The sequence below is a fragment of the Indicator indicator genome, chromosome 2 (genome assembly GCF_027791375.1).
Source record: "Indicator indicator isolate 239-I01 chromosome 2, UM_Iind_1.1, whole genome shotgun sequence".
Lineage (NCBI taxonomy): Eukaryota > Metazoa > Chordata > Aves > Piciformes > Indicatoridae > Indicator > Indicator indicator.
In genome coordinates, this window is record NC_072011.1 from 30,356,985 (window position 1) to 30,375,821 (window position 18,837).

An 18,837-nucleotide genomic window follows, 5' to 3' on the forward strand; every position below is an offset into this window, starting at 1 on the left:
CGCACTGCAAGGGGGTTGCACTGTATGGCCCTTAGAAATCTCTTCCAACCCAAACCATCGTGTGACTCTATAAGCCTATCTCAGCCCCTCTGGGGGCAGCTGGGTCCCTCTGCCCCCGCACCGCAACCCGCACGCACGACAGGCCTCGCGCGCCGTGACGCCAGCAAGATGCTGACGGGTGGGCAGGGGGCGGTGGTTGCGCCGCGCCGCCATTGGCGCGGCCCGGGCGGGGCGGCGCCGGGCGCCGCTGTTTGGATTTAAACGTTGCAGCGGGAGGGGGCGGACTCGGCCGCCGGCGGCTGCAGGCGGCGACTCGCCGCTGCCGGCCTCGCCATGGTGGTGCCAGCGCGACGCGTGAAGACGGAGTACATGAAGCGGTTCAAGGAGCCCAAATGGGAATCGTGCAGCGCCTGCTACCTAGAGCTGCTGCGCTATCGCCTCAGCCGCCGCCTCCTGGAGCAGGCGCACCGGCCCTGGCTGTGGGACGGTTGGGAGCAGGACAGCGGTAGCGGCGGCGGCAGCAGCACCGCCGGGTCCCCCTCCCCACCGGGCGCCGGTAGCCCCGCAGCCACGCAGGAAGAAGAAGCAGCAGCGCCAGCGCCGAACGAGCCGGGACGGGCGAGCCCTGGTAAGTAATGGGGGCAGTGTGTGTGTGGGGATCACCGGTGAGCTTGGAGCTGTGGGCATCACCGGTGAGCTTGGAGCTGTGGGCCTGCGGTTCGAGTCCCCGCGCCTCTCCGGCGGGGCCGCTCGCCCTCGAGCGGACAGGCTGCGGGAGAACGTCTAAGATGGCTCCATCCGGGCGGCCCTGCTGCGGCGTGAGGCGCCGGTCCCCGGTGTCAAACAGACGGGGAGGAGTGCGAGGCTTCCTGCTCGGCGCCCTCCGAATAGGGCGCGTAGGAAAGCCAGAGTATCGAGGGCTCGGAGGTGAAAGCTCATCATCTGGGCCCCAGTGACTTTCCGAAGTGCCCGCCCTGCCGACTGAAGGCAATAACCTACTGCTCTTCGGAGCTTTGCTGGGCCCGCAGAGGAGCCGCAGCTGCGGCATCGGAGGTGTCTCTTTAAAGAGCCGAGTGTTGGTAACTCTCAGCCTGAGTCAGAGCCACTTATGTAAACTGTTGCCATGGGAGCAGAGCATCTCTGCCATTATATAAGCTGGTTCTCTGGCAAAAAATGGTGGCAAGTTGAACTGTGTGCCAGTGACTGGCACTTAACACGATTCCTTTCCTGAACGTGCACACGTAATCTGTGTCAGCTGAATACCTTGCTTATGATGCTACCAGAGGTTTGGTCTTTGCAGCAGAGTGCAGACCACTGTAGGCCTAAGCAGGTGCAGATCTGATATTTTCTTCTCTTCTTGCACATCTTGCCTTTTGAAGTCTCAATAGTTAACTCTGTGGAGTGGCTAGACAAGAAATAATGCTATCAAGCTTCTCAAGTTGGCATTTTGTTATCCCATAGGGTATTGTCTCTTTTCTGTAATGAAGGAACTTTATCTGGTGGCCATGAATTGGTGACTTACAATGTATTTTGGATCGGCTGTATATCTGTTGTACTGTAGCAGGGAAAATCCTTGAGAACTGTTCAGCTAAGCCTTGTGCTGGATTGGTTTGTTTTTTTTTTTTGGTTTTGTGTATTTTATGTTTTCTCTTTGGGGTTAGATGTGCTTGTTTGGATTAGGCAGGATATTTAATCTGTTTCAAGGTCCTTTGGGGCCTGATTTTACCAGAATTATCTGTATTCTGATAGTTGAGGCTAAACTGAATTCATTATCCTTAAGAATACTGTGGTACACAAAAGCTTTAGTCAGCTATGCTGCCATCCGTTCAAGAGGCCTGGTATTTCCAAGTGTGCTAGTGATGTGAGGTTTTGCAGTGAGCAGTAGTTCTTGGGGCAGTTCCTGTGGTACCCAGCCCCCATTTGGTGGTGCATATAGCTGCCAGGGTAGCACACTCCACCTCCCCAAAGCTATGCAGTGATGGAAGCCCCCCAGTTAATCAGTGTGTAACAAAGTACTAGTGATCTAATCTTGCTTTCTCAAGCAGGTCTTGAGGAAGTTAGAGTGGGGAATGTATGTGGAAGAAGAATGTAGCATCCCCATGAGAAGCACTATGGAATTGCAAAAGAGCAGAGAATGGTTGCATGGAAGAAGGTGATGTGTCCTGATGGGCATTCTTTTTAGAATTCTTGGCTTCTAAGTGAGAGGAGGGTGGAAGCTGTTGAAGCTGCTGAAGCTGCAACCAGAACTTAACAGTTCCACCTTTTCTGATACAGTTTGAACATATGCCAGTCTTGGAGTTGTGTAGGGACCAGCATTTCATTTGTCTGCTCATGGAGCCAGTAGAGTAGAGGAGGTAGCCTGCTGCAATTTAGATGAGACTGGCAATTGCCAAGGCCTAGGGGCTGCTGGCCAGGGCACTCTGCTCAGTCGTTGTTCTGATCTCCCTGACTCCTGTGGGAGGTGATATGGTTGGAGTCACTTGGTACCCTGATTCTGGCTGGGTCAGTTTTGGCAGTGGATAAAAGCTTGATAGCTGTGGATGTGCTGCTCATGCAGGCGTTTTCTGTGGTCAGTGATGGTGTAACTATCTGGTGCATGCGTAGTCGTGTCCTGGCTTACTTTATCTCAGTGACAAAGGGAGTGTGGTGCCACTGCAGCCTGTTAGTCTGTTACTCTTCAGCTGATGCAGCTTTGCTGCGAGTGCTATAAGGGCATACTTAACGTTCTATTAGATCCTTGCTATTTTATACTTATAATGGGAGAAAAAATCTGCACCTAATGCGTTTCTTTGCCAAGTGTCTTAGGATAAACGTTCTTCTCAGTTCTGGTGGTGTTTAAGAGCTTTGCAAGTTCCTATCAAAAGGACTGAAAACAAGTCTGGACTGAGTGGAAATTTTTGTACATTAGCGTACACACCGATATATTAAGTGACTTGTTCAGTATTGGACAATTAAAAGGATGTATTTTTCTTTTGCTTAGTGGCTAGCTAATTAAAACATGTAGAGGAGATAACATAGAAACTGCTACTCCATGAATCTTCCATTATTTGACTGCTTTTTCTGGAAGAACTTAATTACACTGAAGTGCTGTGAGGGTAGCTGAGTGTGCTCATGTTGATGACATCTTTTGTCTTCTGAATCTGACATCCACCCACATGCTGCAGGATCCTGGCTGTTACCTGGCTACTGCTGCTTCCCTCTATTCTGTGGGAAAACTGAATTCTGGCTAAGTGGTATTGAATGTGCTTATGGCCAAGTGTTTAGTGAGCACTAATGTTGCTTAGTAGCTGAGCTAAAGCCAATTTGTAATGGTGTGTGTGACCATGGTTGTTTCTTTTCCTCATTAGGATGAGCCTGTGTGTGACTGTAAAGCAGTTTGTAAATGATTTTCGTATGCCTCTTGGAAGCTTATGTATAAAGCTTGATTTCAAGGTTTAGTGATGTTGTTCTAGAGTACTACCAATGTGAACACCTGAGAGAATGCAGGACAAACATGGTTTGTCACTGTCTCTCACACTCGAGCTACAGCTGAGTGACATTAAAGCATGCTTGATGGCATCTTTAGGTCAGTTCCTTCTGGCACTTCACTTCTAATAACTGTTTGTGAAACTACTCTGTAGAATGTGCCTAGGCATAGGTATGCTTTAAACATAATCCAACAAAATCTTGACCTAAATCAACTGGTCTAGCTTGACACATCCTCAAAACTGTCAACAGAACCCAGTGGCTCCTTAGTGAGCTCTTGGCAGGAGCACTTGGCAGCAGCACTGCTGTCAGGCCTGTTGCTTGTGAAATGCTACTGCTGCACATGTGTGCAGGATGAAGGCATATATCAATCCTTATTGCCATTTTGCCTGCAGTGTTTTTGTGCAGAGGTCTTAAATGACAGCAGTGACAAGCTGGTGTCACAGCAGTTGCCACACAGTAGTTGGAAAGTGACTGATATGAATTAGTGCAACTCAGCAGAAGATCCAATTTCAAACTTGTTCTGTGGTCCTGTCTGCCATGATGTTGCAGGTGTATTTTCTGGGCCAAGAACTTGGGGAGGAGTGGCTTGTGGTGGTGGCAGTCAGTTTGGGGGTTTATAGCAGTATTGTGATTCAGAGTTGCTCCAGGTTTGTTTGTTGGCTGGTGTTGCATTGGTGTTTTTGTGGTGGTTTTTTTTTTTTTTGGGTTGGAAACAAGCTTTGTTATCAAGCCAAGGTAGTCATTGCATTCTGAACTTTGCTGCAGATGAAGCTTGTGTGAATCTAACTATGAACTGCTGTGTTGTTGGTGGCTCCAATGCGACTTCATACAAGATCTGTCTTGAAGCACTAATACTGCAATCTGTTTCAGCTGTACTTTCTACTAATCTGTAGTCTATATGATGATAACATTGTTGATCCCTAGGACCTGTGAGTCTAGTCAGAAGGTTGTTGATACTTCTAGTAAATCAGCAGAGCCCCATAGGGCATGCAGTGCTGTGAGAAGGAAAGCAGCTCCATTAAAGCTTTTCCTGCTTGGGAGAGAAGCTGTTTTGCAAGATGGACAATGCAGCAAAGTGAAGTGACTTCTGGGGTGGAGCTTTCAGCAGCCGTGTTGGATGGGCCTGGCAGCCTTGTTCTGCCTGCTAAGCACTTAATCCCCTCCTGTCCAGTGCACTCTGTTTAGCATCTGTGATGCGGTTTTCCGTGTTCCTAGCTTTTCCCCTCTTCTGTTTAATCCCTATCATGCTGCAGCCTGTCAGCTCAGTTTCCTGTGTCTGCTGGAGCTGTCACACTGCATGGGTAGGTGTTGCTGGTGGTTGGGCTCCCTTAGCAGCTGGGTCTGAATATTTCCCTGCTATTAACTGATGCTTTTCAACCTTCCTGGAAAAAAAAAGGGTGGGGGGAAATGTGTGTGTGTGTAACTATAGTTTTAAATAAAAGGCTTTAACTGTTAAAGATACCTGTGTTGTGCCTTCACCAATCAACATCTGTTATGCACTATAGGAGTGAATCTACTGAAATAGCTGCAGATGATGCTCATAAGGTGCTATAGTGTGCTCTGGCATGCAGCATTTACTGTAAGACTGTGCCCAGGACTCTGTGTGCCATTTACCCATATGCTTTTATTGCTATTTTGGGACAAGCTGGCTCAATTATTTCTGCACCAGCTGGAGGTACATCCTAGTGAGTTTTGTGGGAAGATTCAACTGAACTCTTAACAAATACAGCTCCAAATACTCAACATTGCTGGTTATTCTTGACCAAATACTCAGCTGTACTGCAGTATTGTCTGTAGCTGAATGCCACACCTGCACAGCTTGTCAGGCCTGTGTGTACAGGCTAGCCTGAACAGGGCCCCACACCAGTGCCTCTGTGCTAGTTGGCAGCAAGTTGAAAACATGCTGGCAAGACTAAGCTAGCAAGAGAGCGTGAGGCTTACCTTATGTGACAAATCTTTGTCTTTAGCCTAAAAGCACCAAGTGAGTGCAAAGGTAAATGGGTGCTTAACTGGATGCTCAACCAGTGTGCCAGGCAGGTAACTTCCATTTCATTAGAGCTGCATGGATGCAGAAATGAAATTAAAGCAGTTTCAGGAGCATGTACTTGCTCAACTAGCTGAGTCGTTGCAGTTAACAAGAATGACTGCTGTTGTGTCACAAGACTGGCAAGCCCTTCTGTTTTTAGTGAAGACACTTAGGTGAAATTTCTTCTTTGTGGTCAGCCTCTCAATATGCAAACAAGCCTTAAACTAGATGAATTCCTATGCTATCAGAGAAATTCCCTCTGCATGTACCATTGTATGGTGGTGGTGGCAGCTGAAAGCTGAGACTTGGAACAGAGGCAGCTTGTAGCTGGTGTTTATCACAACCAGAAATAGATGGTAGGGCAGGAAACTTGCAAGTCCATCATGGTTGTCAGCAGAGTTTGAATAGATCACTGTCTAGCAGAAAGCAGTATCCATTGCTCAAAGGTGGACTTGAAGGGAATCACTAGTGGGCTGTTGTGCTGTTAGCTAATAAAAGGCTTTAGTTGCTGTTTATACAGAAGTTGTGGTTGACCTACGTTGCAGACTTCAGATCATCATGTCTGTCTGTGCCCACGTGCTTAGGGGTTATTTTCCATGTCTGGCACACTTCTCCAGCTTGTCCACACTAATACTGAAGATTTGCAGGACAGAGAAATAAACCAGGGTTCTGTGTATTTTTTTTAAATACTTTCACCAATGCACTGCAAACAGTGTATTTGATTAGAATCATAGAATCGTTTCAGTTGCAAAAGAACCTTGGGTCAAACCATATACCTCGCACATCCAAGTCCACTACTAAACTATGTCCCTAAGCACCACATTATACTTCTTAGGTCTTTTAAATACCTCCAGGGATGGTGACTCAGCCACTTCCCTGGGCAGCCTGTTCCAATGTTTGGCAACCCTTTCAACAAAGAAATTTTTCCCAATATCCAATCTAAACCTTCCCTGGCATGACTTGAGGCCATTTCCTCTTGTCCTGTCACTGGTTGGCTGGGAGGACAGACTGACTGCCACCTTGCTACAATCTCTTTTCAGGTAGAGAGTAATAAGGTCTGCCTTGAGTCTCCTTTTCTTCAGGCTAAGCAAAACCCAGTTCCTTCAACTGTTCCTCATAAGATTTGTTCTTTAGACCCTTCTCTGGATATGTTCCAGGACCTCAGAGTGAGGGCTCAAAACTTTACACAGTAGTTGAGGTATGGCCTCACCAGTTCTCAGTACAAGGCTAGTCCTGCTGGCCATGCTCTTTTTGATACAGGCTGGGATGCTGCTGGTTTTCTTGGCCATCTGACCACACTGGTTGGCATGCTGCTTATCTGGCTATTGACCAACACCCCAGCTCCTTTCCTGCTAGGCAGCTTTCCAGCCACAGTTCCTAACCCTGGAGCGTTGCATGGGATTGTTGTGACACAGGTGTGAGATCCAGTACCTGGCCTCGTTGAACCTCATGCAGCTGCTCTTGGTCTACTCATTCAGCCACTCCAGATCCCTCTGTGGAGCCCTCCTATTCTTACACAGATGAACACTCGGGTCTAACTTGCTGCAAGCCTGCAAACCTATTGCGGTTGCCCTTGATCCCCTCATCCAGCTCACTGATAAAGACATTATTTTAGATTAACTGATGGCTTGTCACCAGGTCAGCATTTTACAGATCACAGAATCATAGAATCAGTCAGGGTTGGAAGGGACCACAAGGATCATCTAGTTCCAACCCCCCTGCCATGGGCAGGGACACCTTACACTAGATCAGGCTGGCCAGAGCCTCATCCAACCTGGCCTTAAACACCTCCAGGGATGGGGCCTCAACCACCTCCCTGGACAACCCATCTTACATATCTCAAAGGTGGAAAAAATATTTGCCATTCTTTTCCAGTCAGTAATTTTTATCCATGGGCATTCACTTTACTGTATCAGTGATGTTACAAGCCAGACCTGTTAAAAATGACTTAAAACATTTATTGTAAGGCATGACTTTCTTACTAGCCTTTCCTTTAGATTCAGGGCCAGGTTGGATGAGACCTTGATCAGCCAAGTCTAGCTGAGAGGTGTCCCGCCCATGGCAGGGAGGTTGGAGTAGATGATCTCTAATGTCCCTTCCAACCTAAGCCATTCTAGGATTTATGAAGTATTGCAGTGCTTTATGATATACTGGTTTCCCTTGCCTAAAGTCTAAGACTGTGAGGCACCAACAATGGAAGACTAGCTCCTGCATACCTCTATAATGTAAGATTGGATCTTACAGGACAGTTGTTTCCCTTTGGTTTTATTTTTTAATGTCTTATATAATGCTGATTCAGCCTTCAATGTTGATCTACAATCTGCAAATTAACAATGATACAGACTTTAAATTGTCTTTCACAAACCCTACTACAGTCATTCAATGCTCAGAGGACAAATACTGGACTCTGAGGGAAGATTTAAAAAGCATGTGGGGGAAATGAGCCTTGAAGGGTGTTGCCCGTAGAGTGTGGTACTTTAAGCATAAAACATACTTGACAGAACAGATAGCAAGGGTGATGTCTATCACTTCCTAAGTCTTTGCTTGCTACTGCCCTCTGCTCCATAAACAGAAAACTGTAATGAAGATGTATGTACAGTCAGGGAGCTTGAAAATGAATCACTTTTCTTTCAGTGGAAGCTTATAATATGAGGGATTTATTATTGCATGTGTTTTTTATCAAACTTAACTCTGACTGCCTGACAGGGTCTATGTGGCATTCAGCAGTCCATCTGTTTGCTGCCTGAATGATGGAAGGATGAAACGGCAAATACAGAAGATCATAGAAAACAGTATTTAAAATACTGTCAGGAGCTATCTGGTATCTGTAGCCTTACTAGTTAAAGGCTTGTTTAGGGTATGTGAATGCTGAAGTATAGAGGGATGGACTTGGAAATACTGTAGTCACTAAAAAAGAATGAAGGTGTAAGAATGAAGCGCAGTGTACAGCTGTTGCTAAGGAAGTAATGATTTCTTTCTTTTCTAAAAAGCACAGCTTCAGTGATGGAGTAAGAGAGGCTGTGCAAATTGGACATTAATATGTTGTTATTGGCAGCTTAAAGTATAACTTTCTATTTTGTTATTTTCTTTAGAGAAAGAAAAAGAGGATCAAGAAAAGCAACAGAGTGAAGAGCAAGAAAAAACTGTGGAACACAATTCTGTGAAGGAAGCAGACAAAACTAGCCGTACAGGACGACGTCCGAGTCGAAGTGCCTTGTCCAGTCGTAATGATCGAAGATCAGCCAAGAGTCCTCCAAAGACAGATGCACCAAAGGAGAATAAACATCCATTTGCTCTGTATGGGTGGGGAGAAAGACAGACAGATACTGGAAGCCAGAAAACGCACAATGTCTGTGCTTCTGCTTCAGCAAACGAAGTAAGTGAAAGCTTCTGTTTGGTTAAAGGGTAGTGGCCTCATACCTAATATCATACCTAAGACATACCTAATACCTAGGTAAAACTTCTCAGGGATGCCTGAAGATTCTAGCAATAAACCTGGAGAATTCTGACATGTCCAAATCAAATAGCTCTTAACTGTTAAGCAGTTTTGAAACTTCCCATAATACTTGCAAGTTACAATTAAAACTTGGCTATCTTGTCTTTGGCTGTTGCAGCGCTACCAGCAAAACTGGCTGTTATAAATGTATTTCTGCATTCTGAACTTCATCAAAACAAGAGAAAAGCAGCAGGCAGTTAGCACCAGGCATCTCACAGCAGGCAGGTATATAAACGCTGGGGTAGCACTTGTGCTGTGAGTGACTTTTGCTGGGGCGCTTCCTAGGAATATAGGAGAAGGTATGAATGCTTGCTGCTAAAATGGTTGTCTACCAGCCTGTTCCAGTGAATTGCCAGCAGGGAACCTTTTGCTGACAGTAGAACGGCCTATCAGATGGCTGATAGATTGCAGGATTGATGTAAATATTGGCAAAACAGCACAAAAATTTGATATGGTTATGGAGAGCACCAGGATTCTGCTGTGGTGGGGACTGTTTCCTGGCTTATCAAGAAGCACTAGGGTTGGAGTACTACAATGGATCAAATTCTTCTCTATAACTCTCCAAGCTGGTAAATCCATCATTAATGTATCCTTGCCAGTGTCTTGTCTTTATCTTACTACTAATATAAAGTCTGAACCTATGACCCAAGATACCTGAGGATTGAGGTGTGTAAGGATGTGTAAGATAGGGCTCACTTTTAATGGGCTGTTTTGGAAAGGATTTGAGGCATTGTTTTTTCCTTCCTGGACATCTTAATCCTTGGGAGGGAAATTAGAAAGGCTTTGCAGCTCTTGAAAGAAGCTGCCCTTCCTGATAAAGGACACTGTTACTGGATCAATAAGCTTTGGCCAGTGGTGGAAATAAGTTGTTTGAAGCCTAACAGAGGCTGATGCCTGACTTGGGCAGAGATATTTATTCTTTTGAAGACTTGTAACATTTCTTTTGCTAGAAACAGGAACAAATCCTCTAAAATTGGGTCCTGAGATTGGAGTGACTGGGCAGGACAGTTCTGGAACACTTCCTGCTATGGAGTGCTTTATCAATAAGGATGCTTCTAAGTGGGAACTGACTACTTACTGCCTAGCTTAGGTCACTTTTCTTGAATGTTTGAAAGGTGTTACTATTCCCTAATTCAGATAGGAGACAGTTTTAAATCTGGAGAGAGAAGGAACCAAACAGAAGCTGTCTCTTAAGATTACCTTTTGTGCAAATATTTGCATAAGTATGATAAATTATTAATATAAGTAGGTGTGTTTGCAGCATGTCAAAATTAAATTCTTCAGTCTAGTAAGGAGTTTCTAGGGATTGGTTTTACTAATTTTTAAGGGGTGCTTGAACAGATTGAAGGATGTTTGAGTTTTAAATTAAAGAAATAGCATTCTAAAGAATCAATTCTGAGAGTAAGACTGAAAAACATTCAAGATTTTTGGAATTATTTAGTAGTGTGAAGTGGGAAAGATAATGTGGAGTAGAATCTGGGGAATTATAAAAAAATTCTATGCTTCTGTTAATGGTGCAAATTGCAGAAGAAAATATGATCTTGCAACAAAATGGGACTGGGACAAATAGAAACTGATCCTCAGTGTTCCTGGGGGAATTCCTAGGCTGTTTTCCTTCTGTAATACTAACTCTGGTCTTTTAGATTCACGAATCTGCTCTACGAGCAAAGAACAGGAGACAAGTGGACAAAAGGAAGCTTTCTCAGAGGCGAGTACGATCAGCAGAAGCAGAGAAAGCTTGGCAAATAAAGCCCTCCCCACCAGATAACCCTTGGATGACAGAGTATATGAGATGCTACTCAGCAAGAGCTCGGTGAATTTGGATTCCTTTGGGCATTGTCAAAAATTAGGCATATCAGGACACTGGTGCAAGGAACCAAACTACTTATGCAAGGTTTTTATAGGGAGTTTCCAGCTATTAAAATATTTGTTACAGTATTTTTATCTTGGCTACCTACCTCACAGTGGGGTGTATTGTTGGAGCCATAACATTTGAAGAGGCTTTTAGATACAGCTACCCAAACTTTTAAACAATTCCCCTTTTGGGAACTTTTCTAATGTTTCAGTTGACTCGTTTTAGGGGTGGGAAGGGGGTGAACTCTAGCATACCAGAAGTCAAAACAAACCCATTTTGGATCTTGGTCCCAAATAATCTGTTGTCCCTTATTTTAAAAGTCCAGGTCATGGGGAGGTAGTGTTGGGGAAAGACTTTTAAAGGTGTGATGGAGGTGCCTTTACATTTATAGTACTATTTGATTTAATATTTCTACCAAAATAAGTCTAGACAGACACAGAGCAGGAAAGCCAGTGGGTCTGGTAAACAGCACTAATAAATGTAGGTGCTTTAGGCAGGCAAATACTAAGTACTGTCTGTATGTACAAGCTTTCAAAAAGCCTTGTGTTGATGCTAACTTTTATTGGTTTCCAAGGTTGTTAGAACAAACTACCAATTTTCAGAGCAAGAAAGAGCTACAGGATTCTTTTGCTATTGCTGTGCCTGTTGTACCAAATAACTGATGTAGACAATCATCATCCGATAGCTGCTACTCAGTAAGCAGTTGCTTGTTCTACCAGTATCAAGTTATACCACTGTATTAAGCTTGTGGTGACATTCATTCTATGCTTAACCATGTAAATGCATTTATTGAAGGAGAGGGCTGGCTCCTGTCTAGTGAAGTCTATTTTTAACACTTAGTATCTATTATGCTCAGTGGAGGTTGGAGTGCAATATGCATTCCATTTGGTGGCATTGTGCAAGTACACTGTTAAAGATTTAAACTTGAAAATCATGTTGATAGAACTTGTAGATGAAGTCCTGGGTAGCTTTCTGCCTCTCAAAATTGGTGCAGAACTCCTTACTACAGAGGGATGAGTGCTAGGGGGAAGGAGGAGAGGTGCACCCTTAGTAAACAAGAATATATAACGGAATTTGAACACTCATTTTGTAGGTCCTACTTCTACATAGTGAGACAGTCATTGTTTGTGAGATCCTCAGTGGGTATTTTTCCCTCAAGCTTCTGTAGATGTTTTCAGTTTGATAACTAAGCTTTAGGCGGATTATTGCTGTAGTTGTGAGCTTCAAAGTTTTGTTCAGATGTGTTGTGTATTAAGTTACATATATGGGTTATCTCAGTTTAATTGTTTTGAAGCTTGCTTTACAGACTGGACACCTTCTCACAAGAAGCACACTTGCACTTCTGAAGCAGAAACCTGCACTAGTCTTAGCTTCATTCTACAACCTCAGTGTGTAAGCAGGATTCTAGAATTACTACTGCAACACAGAGTTACATGCTTAGTGAAAAGTTCCATTGTGTTACTGAACAACAGTAACCATGCCAAGGGATCAAGCACTGCTGCCTCCTAGTGTTAATTGCATTACATCAGTAGAGGTTTCATTACTCTCAGTTTTTATCTTACTAGATGTCCCAGAATCCATGAAATTGTAACCTGATTTTTACCTATCCTTTAAGCATAATGATATAAAAATACAGGGAACTCTTCAGGCTACCTACTAGCAAATGTACAGCTTTTAAATCTGGGAATGCAATGTATAATTAAGGATGTCTTATACACAGCAAAATTACCATGTTAACTCTTAAGGCTGGAATTTAATACAGCTTTAGAACAGTGCTCAAAACTGAGGTAGACTATTCCAGAAGATGCCTTTACTCCATATGAGATTCCTTTAACTTCCTTTTATGCTGTTTCAATTTGGAAATCCACCCTAGCTTTGAACAACAGTATCAAAGCACTAACTCGGTAGTTTAACAGCCTTATTCAATAAAGTCTGCCTGTGTGTCACATTAAACAGTTTCCATGATTGTGCAGGGCAGGACTCATCTTGCCATGCTTTCAAAGACAGCTTCTCTTGCCACTGAGAAAGGAGGAGCCTTAAGTACCCATTTTTGGATAAGTTGGATTTCTCATTAGATGCTGGTCTTTCACATAATTATAGGAGGCTTAAATATCTTGTACTTTGGATATTGGGTAACAAAACATCTCCAACAGGCTTGTTCAGGTGTTCTGTTGAGTATGAAAATCTTCAACAGCATCAAGGCTGCTGTGCACTAAGGAAATTGAGAGCTGTTCACCACCAAAACAATTTGCTAGAATACTGTAGTGACACTAATCAGGTCATGTGAGTCACTGTCATGCTTTTTCAAATGGTCTTTAGCTAAAATTAATTCTGGGTGCTATTTTAGTCCTATCTTGGTTTAAGTAATACAATGCCTGAAGTGGGGTAGATTATTCTGCAGATCAGGTAGCCTTCTTGCATTTGGGCATTATTTAGCTAAATAAAGCTAGTAGGTTTGCTTAAATTTTGTGGATTAGTATAGTTCTGGTCACTGCAATATGTATATGCTGTCTGGCAGATGCCAAATATTTGAAGTCTGCAAAACTGTTTTAGTGTTTTGATAATAAATGGAAAGCCAATTGACTTAGAAAGCAGCACTATTCCCCCCCAGTCTTACAGGAGGTAGCTGTTTTGGATCAAATCGGACTCAATAAACCCCAGAAAGCCAAGTGACATTCACTAGGCTATCAATTACAGATGTTCTGAGCTGTCTTGCATGAACTCCTGAATTCAGCAAAGTGATGAACACTTCTCACTCCTGTTGTAGAAGTAAAACTTTTAAGAACACAGTAAATAGTCAGCTGTCCAAAGTCTTTATTAAATAAGCATTTATTTTTTTTTCCTGAAAGTACTTAGCTGTGTGAAAGGACTTTACAATGTGTAACACTGCACTGTAACTATAGTGTTGTAACAACTCGTGTTTACAATGTAGAATGTTGCAATGAAAACTGTAAGAATGTCTGTGTAAAACAGTAGCATGCCTGTTCAGTCACTGCTGTCGCATCCTTGCAACTCGGAATTACTTTTTCACTGGAAGCTGAGACAGTCAAGGTGATAGCTAAGCTTAGAGCCAAATTTAAACTGAGGGACAGACATGAATTTTTGGTAATTTTATCCAGACAGAAATTGCACATTTTAATCACCTTTTTAACATAAAGTGGTTTTGTTCTCATTTTTTTAATTGAATAATACAGTGCCACTGAACTATAAAGGCCTCTCTGGCTTTTACTATGATAGGGACCAAAAGCTAGCAATTGGAGGGCCTTGTGTGGTAACCTAGTTCTAGTTTATTTTTCAGCTTGCTTAGTGCACTCAGCAGCAAAGCCATATATGGAGCCTGACTCAACACCTTGACTGTAGCCTCTAATTCAGGGGTACAAGTGAATGGGAAGCTGCCTCAGCTATTGTTAGCACTGAATTCACTTTAAAAACAATAGGGAAATATCATCTAAGCTTGAAGCAATATGTGTTTTTTAAAAGTTTTTAAACAGTATGTTTTTAATGTTTCTCTATTGTCTCTATTTAATAGTGTAGTGTCAATTTGTATATGTGAATAAAATGAGTGACACAAGGTTCCTTGGTACTTGTACTATTTTTTGGCAGGGTTGTGTGTGCGTGTTTGTTTAGATTTTCCATTACAGGGTGTTTTAGTCTGTGTTCAGCTGTGGCTTCTGCTTGTCCCACAGAGCAACTTTCCTGGAAAGTGGCAAGTTTCTGTAATGGATTGGTGGTTAGGTTAGTTACAAGTCCAGCTGAGAGCTGAGCTTGTCTCCTGTATTCTTCCTGTAACTCTTCCACATTATTAATATCCTTCCCTAATCTGACTGGCTTGTTCTGCCATTAATAAGTGAAAAAACCCTTAATTACATATAATGCAAATTAGTTGTACAGAGTAATGGGATTTTTTAATAGCATTCATTTTTTTTAATGACATATAGGAACTGAATTTTGAGCTGTAAGGTACCTAATTGAATACAAAGAATGGATCAACTCTGTACTCTGAGTTGCCTAATAGTCTCAAGTAACATTCTTCCCCTTTTGCTTTTAAAAAAAAGCCTGAAGGTAACTTGTGAAGAGATGTTCCCCAAGAGGCCTAGGCAGATCCCTCTCATCCCTGGTGATTAAACACCCAAGCTAAGCGTGCCTTTGCAACCACAGGACACAAGGAAGGAACTTGATGTCTTGTTCCCCTCTGACAGGGCAGCAGGGTTGGGCATTCCCCTGACACAGCATGCTCCTAGGAAATACACTAAAGCACTCCAGCTTCTGTAGCTGCTGTCACTTTCCCAACCACATACTTACTAAGTAGTGAATTTAAAGTATTGGGGGTGGGGATTTTTTCCCCCCCCAAGATCACCTAAGGTTTGTCATGTTATGGATTTCACTTAGTGGGTAAAACTATAGGACACCTAGAAAATCCAGAAAGATTCTTTATTTGCTGCTAGATACAAGCATGAAATGAAATAGTGTAGGCCAACAGAATCATTAAAAGGCAAGAGACAGGCTTTAAGACATTTAAATCTTTTAACGATCTGAACAAGTAATGTTCCACAATCCAGTAAATCCTAGGATAATAGGCATCTGGTACTTCATATAAAATTCCAAACCACCTAGCTTTGGCAATGTAAGTTTTACGCTGAAAACACGTATAATTTAACCTGTTTATCACTTTGAGCTAGGTTTGGTTTGCTGTGTGAACTATGATGCTAAAGCTTAAAATCTACTCCAGGGCTGCTGTTAGCTTGTTTAGAGATTAAAAAAACCTCAGAAGAGAAATGATAAACTATCAGTGGCATTGGTGAAAGCTATTGCTTCCAACAATGTTCCCCTTAGTTGCCATTTCAGGTTTTTTTTTAAAATGTCAGTCAGATACACAGCATAAAAAGGCTGCAGTACTACAAACCATGTGCATTAACCTGGTTAATATGTATACAATAAGAGTATACATTTAAAAAATGGTAAAAACATGTCAAAACTCTTATCATGACACTATTCTTTCCTTCCAGAAGTGAAAGGGGACATCTTAAAACAGCTGGTTACAGAAAGACTAAAATTGTGCTTACTGCTGAACTACAGATGCTTGACAAAAATGATCACAAGAAGCAAGTTTATGGAAGAAGCCAGTCTTGTATATAAAGGGAAAAGGACAGGAAGAAGTATAAGAAAATCCCTGTCAATCCCTTAAAATTGCTATTTAAAAGCCAGAGAATTGAGTAACGCTCCTTCACTCTTTTCAACTGCTACTGTAATAATGGAAAGAAGTTGTGACCAACAGCCAACATCACTTCAGCCATTGCAACAGTGACAGGCGAGACCAACCTCTGGCTTTACTTGTGCTATGTCCCAGCTTTCACTAATGTCTGTACTGAGAAACCTGATTAGATTGTGGTAGGGGGCAGAGGGGCACAGACTTCCCTGAACTGGTTTGCGGTTTTGGAACCAACACCCTCCCCTTCCCCCAACTATGGCAGACACATGGCCACATTGCAAGACATCACAGTTAATGATCTGCTATTTTTACTGGTGAAAGAGACAAATACATCCAATGTCTATTTCAGAGAACTTGCTTTTGGTAATTACTTCCATTTCTGAGTACTGGAAATGAAAATAAATTGAAAAGGATTAAGACAGGTAAGTTTCTTTGGAGTTCTTTGATGTTAATGCACAGTTGAGCTACTTCAAAAATTCTTTATGCTTTTACCAGGAAGAGAATACTCCTTGGAAATAATAGTTATATAACAAATCCAATCCTAAATTTCATGAGGTACACAGGATAGAAAGATAAGCCTTTGGACCCCACAGGCTTTTTAAAAATGCAACCAAGGCTTTTCAAGTACAAAGCAAACGTAATTTCTTCTAATTCAGAGATGACCTAAGGTGTATAGTTTTCAGCTAAACATTCATTTTAACAAAAAAATGTTAGAAGAAAGGGCATAATTTTAAACAATATTGTACTTCCACGAAAAATGGTGTAGCTCTGTGCAGCCCTCTTGCTTTGCTCTTGTGCTTTAACTGCCCTGTAAATTACAGCTATCAGTTCAGTCTTCTGGTTTAGCTTTTAGACTTGCATTTGACAAGCCACCCTGAAATAGAGAGGGTTCATATATAGAACTTCCAAGGAGACATCCCATTTCTAGTTTTACAAGTAAAAACTTGTCACTAGTCACTTGTCACTAGTGATTTCCATCAGTGCAAGTGAAATTGCCTCCCTGAATTGGTTGAATTCAGCTACCTCCAGAAACACTTCGTTTTGCAGCTCCTTATTTGGATTTCTTACTTTGTCAGTTGTCTCGGCACTGTAAAAATGATATGCAATACCTTGTGGTTTGGTCCTCTCTCTTGGACCCCCCCCAAACCTCTTCCTCTTCTGTCTCCAGATGAGGAATGGATTCCTAATCTCTTGCTCCAGAGCTCTTTCTCACACTTAGAGAGCGGGAAAGAAACTCTGAGTTTTATGTTTTATGGTACCAAGGCTGAAATTGCTTTTCAAGAGTTTCACAGGAAGAAAGACCTATATAAGTTGTATGCTTGGCATTTTCCCTTCCATCACCTGAGTCTCCTGGAGGCATTAATGGACAGCACTTACACGTAGTTCAAAGGGTAGAGCTCCAGCAATACAGACTGCAAGTGCCCAGTTTTAAAGTCTAATTTTAAAATTCAAATTATTAATTGTACTGTATATTTTTTTAAAGAAAGACAGTAGTATTTTCAATTTCATACATTCAGGATACTTTAGAGCCACCCATTTGGGTTCAGTTTGTACCTTACCAGGTATGCTTCAATACAGACCATATTTCCACAGCTGATTGCTCTGTTTGTGAGAAGAGGTTAAGAGAACTGCTGTGCTAGTTCTCCATAAGCCCAAGCCACTGCCCAGAAGAGGCACAGTTCTGTTCACATATACGTTCCACCTTCACTATGCCCGTGTAATACAAAACATCAGGACCAAGAAAAAAATCCAAGTTAGTCATCAAGCATTTGAGAGACTTCCAGATTTTAACTTTGGAAATTTGATAAATCAGCTTCAGAAATTAAGAACTGTGATAAAACAGGATATCTGAATGCTGATAAAAATTACTTTTCCGGCTTGACACATTAAGAAAACGTGAAGTGTGGGTCCTAACCCTATGCTGACAATCGGTCATGTCAACAGCTTGTTAGAATGTGGCAAACTAGGAAAAAAATAAAACAACCCCTCACTGCCAGTGCCAGTGGTTCTAGAATTCAGGAAATGCATAGATACATATATATAAAAACTATTGTGCAACAAACAAACATGACAAAGCCTACCTCAGTTAAATTTGTTTATATGATAAAAAAATAAAATATTAAACTGTGTGTAGTGCAACATTCTATCAGCATACATACGTATACCATGCTTTATAAATTTAATGTTCCACTATTTACAGTATATAGCAACGCTTTAAACTAGAGGTGAAAGAACAAAAACAGGTAAACCTTTACATACAGGTATGAGTCTTAATATTGTCCACTAAATTATCAAGTTCACTTTGCAGACTTCTCATCATGTGAACACTCCTGCCCCACACCATGCAGTACACCTTTCTTTCAGCAGGGGTCTGCTTGGGTTGTAGATAGTGGAAAGATGTTTTTAAAAAACGCATAGCCTTCACACTTTTCTGTTTCTTCAAATGCCACTGGCAAGGACAGCTGTAAAATACATGAGAACTCCATCTCCATCTGATCAGTCTGAAAACTCCCAAAATAAGATCAACAAATATTCCCCTCCTGTAGAAGCTGTACCTAAGCTGAACTCAATTAATGCCCTTTTCCAGAAGTCTCTCTGCTGAAAGATGATATTTATAGAAGGAAGAGAAGGGAGGCAAGCAGTTCAAGGACTCCTATCTGTTATTTAAAATTCTGAGCTTTGGACAAGATAATGCATCATACGTTTTGTGAATTCTCCTTTCTAGTAGTATTTGTCCAGGACAGAACAGAAATTATTTACCTTCTCTACAGTGTGTTAGGTAA

The 18,837-nt window shown here is 42.3% G+C and overlaps 1 protein-coding gene across 1 annotated transcript; it reads left to right on the forward strand.

Moving 5' to 3' along the window:
* Positions 1-333: 333 nt before the first annotated feature.
* On the forward strand, positions 334-10,807 carry CCSAP (centriole, cilia and spindle associated protein). The gene is made up of 3 exons (XM_054399190.1): positions 334-628; positions 8,587-8,870; positions 10,634-10,807. The coding sequence occupies exons 1-3, from the start codon at positions 334-336 to the stop codon at positions 10,805-10,807; spliced, it is 753 nt and encodes a 250-aa protein (XP_054255165.1).
* Positions 10,808-18,837: the final 8,030 nt, after the last annotated feature.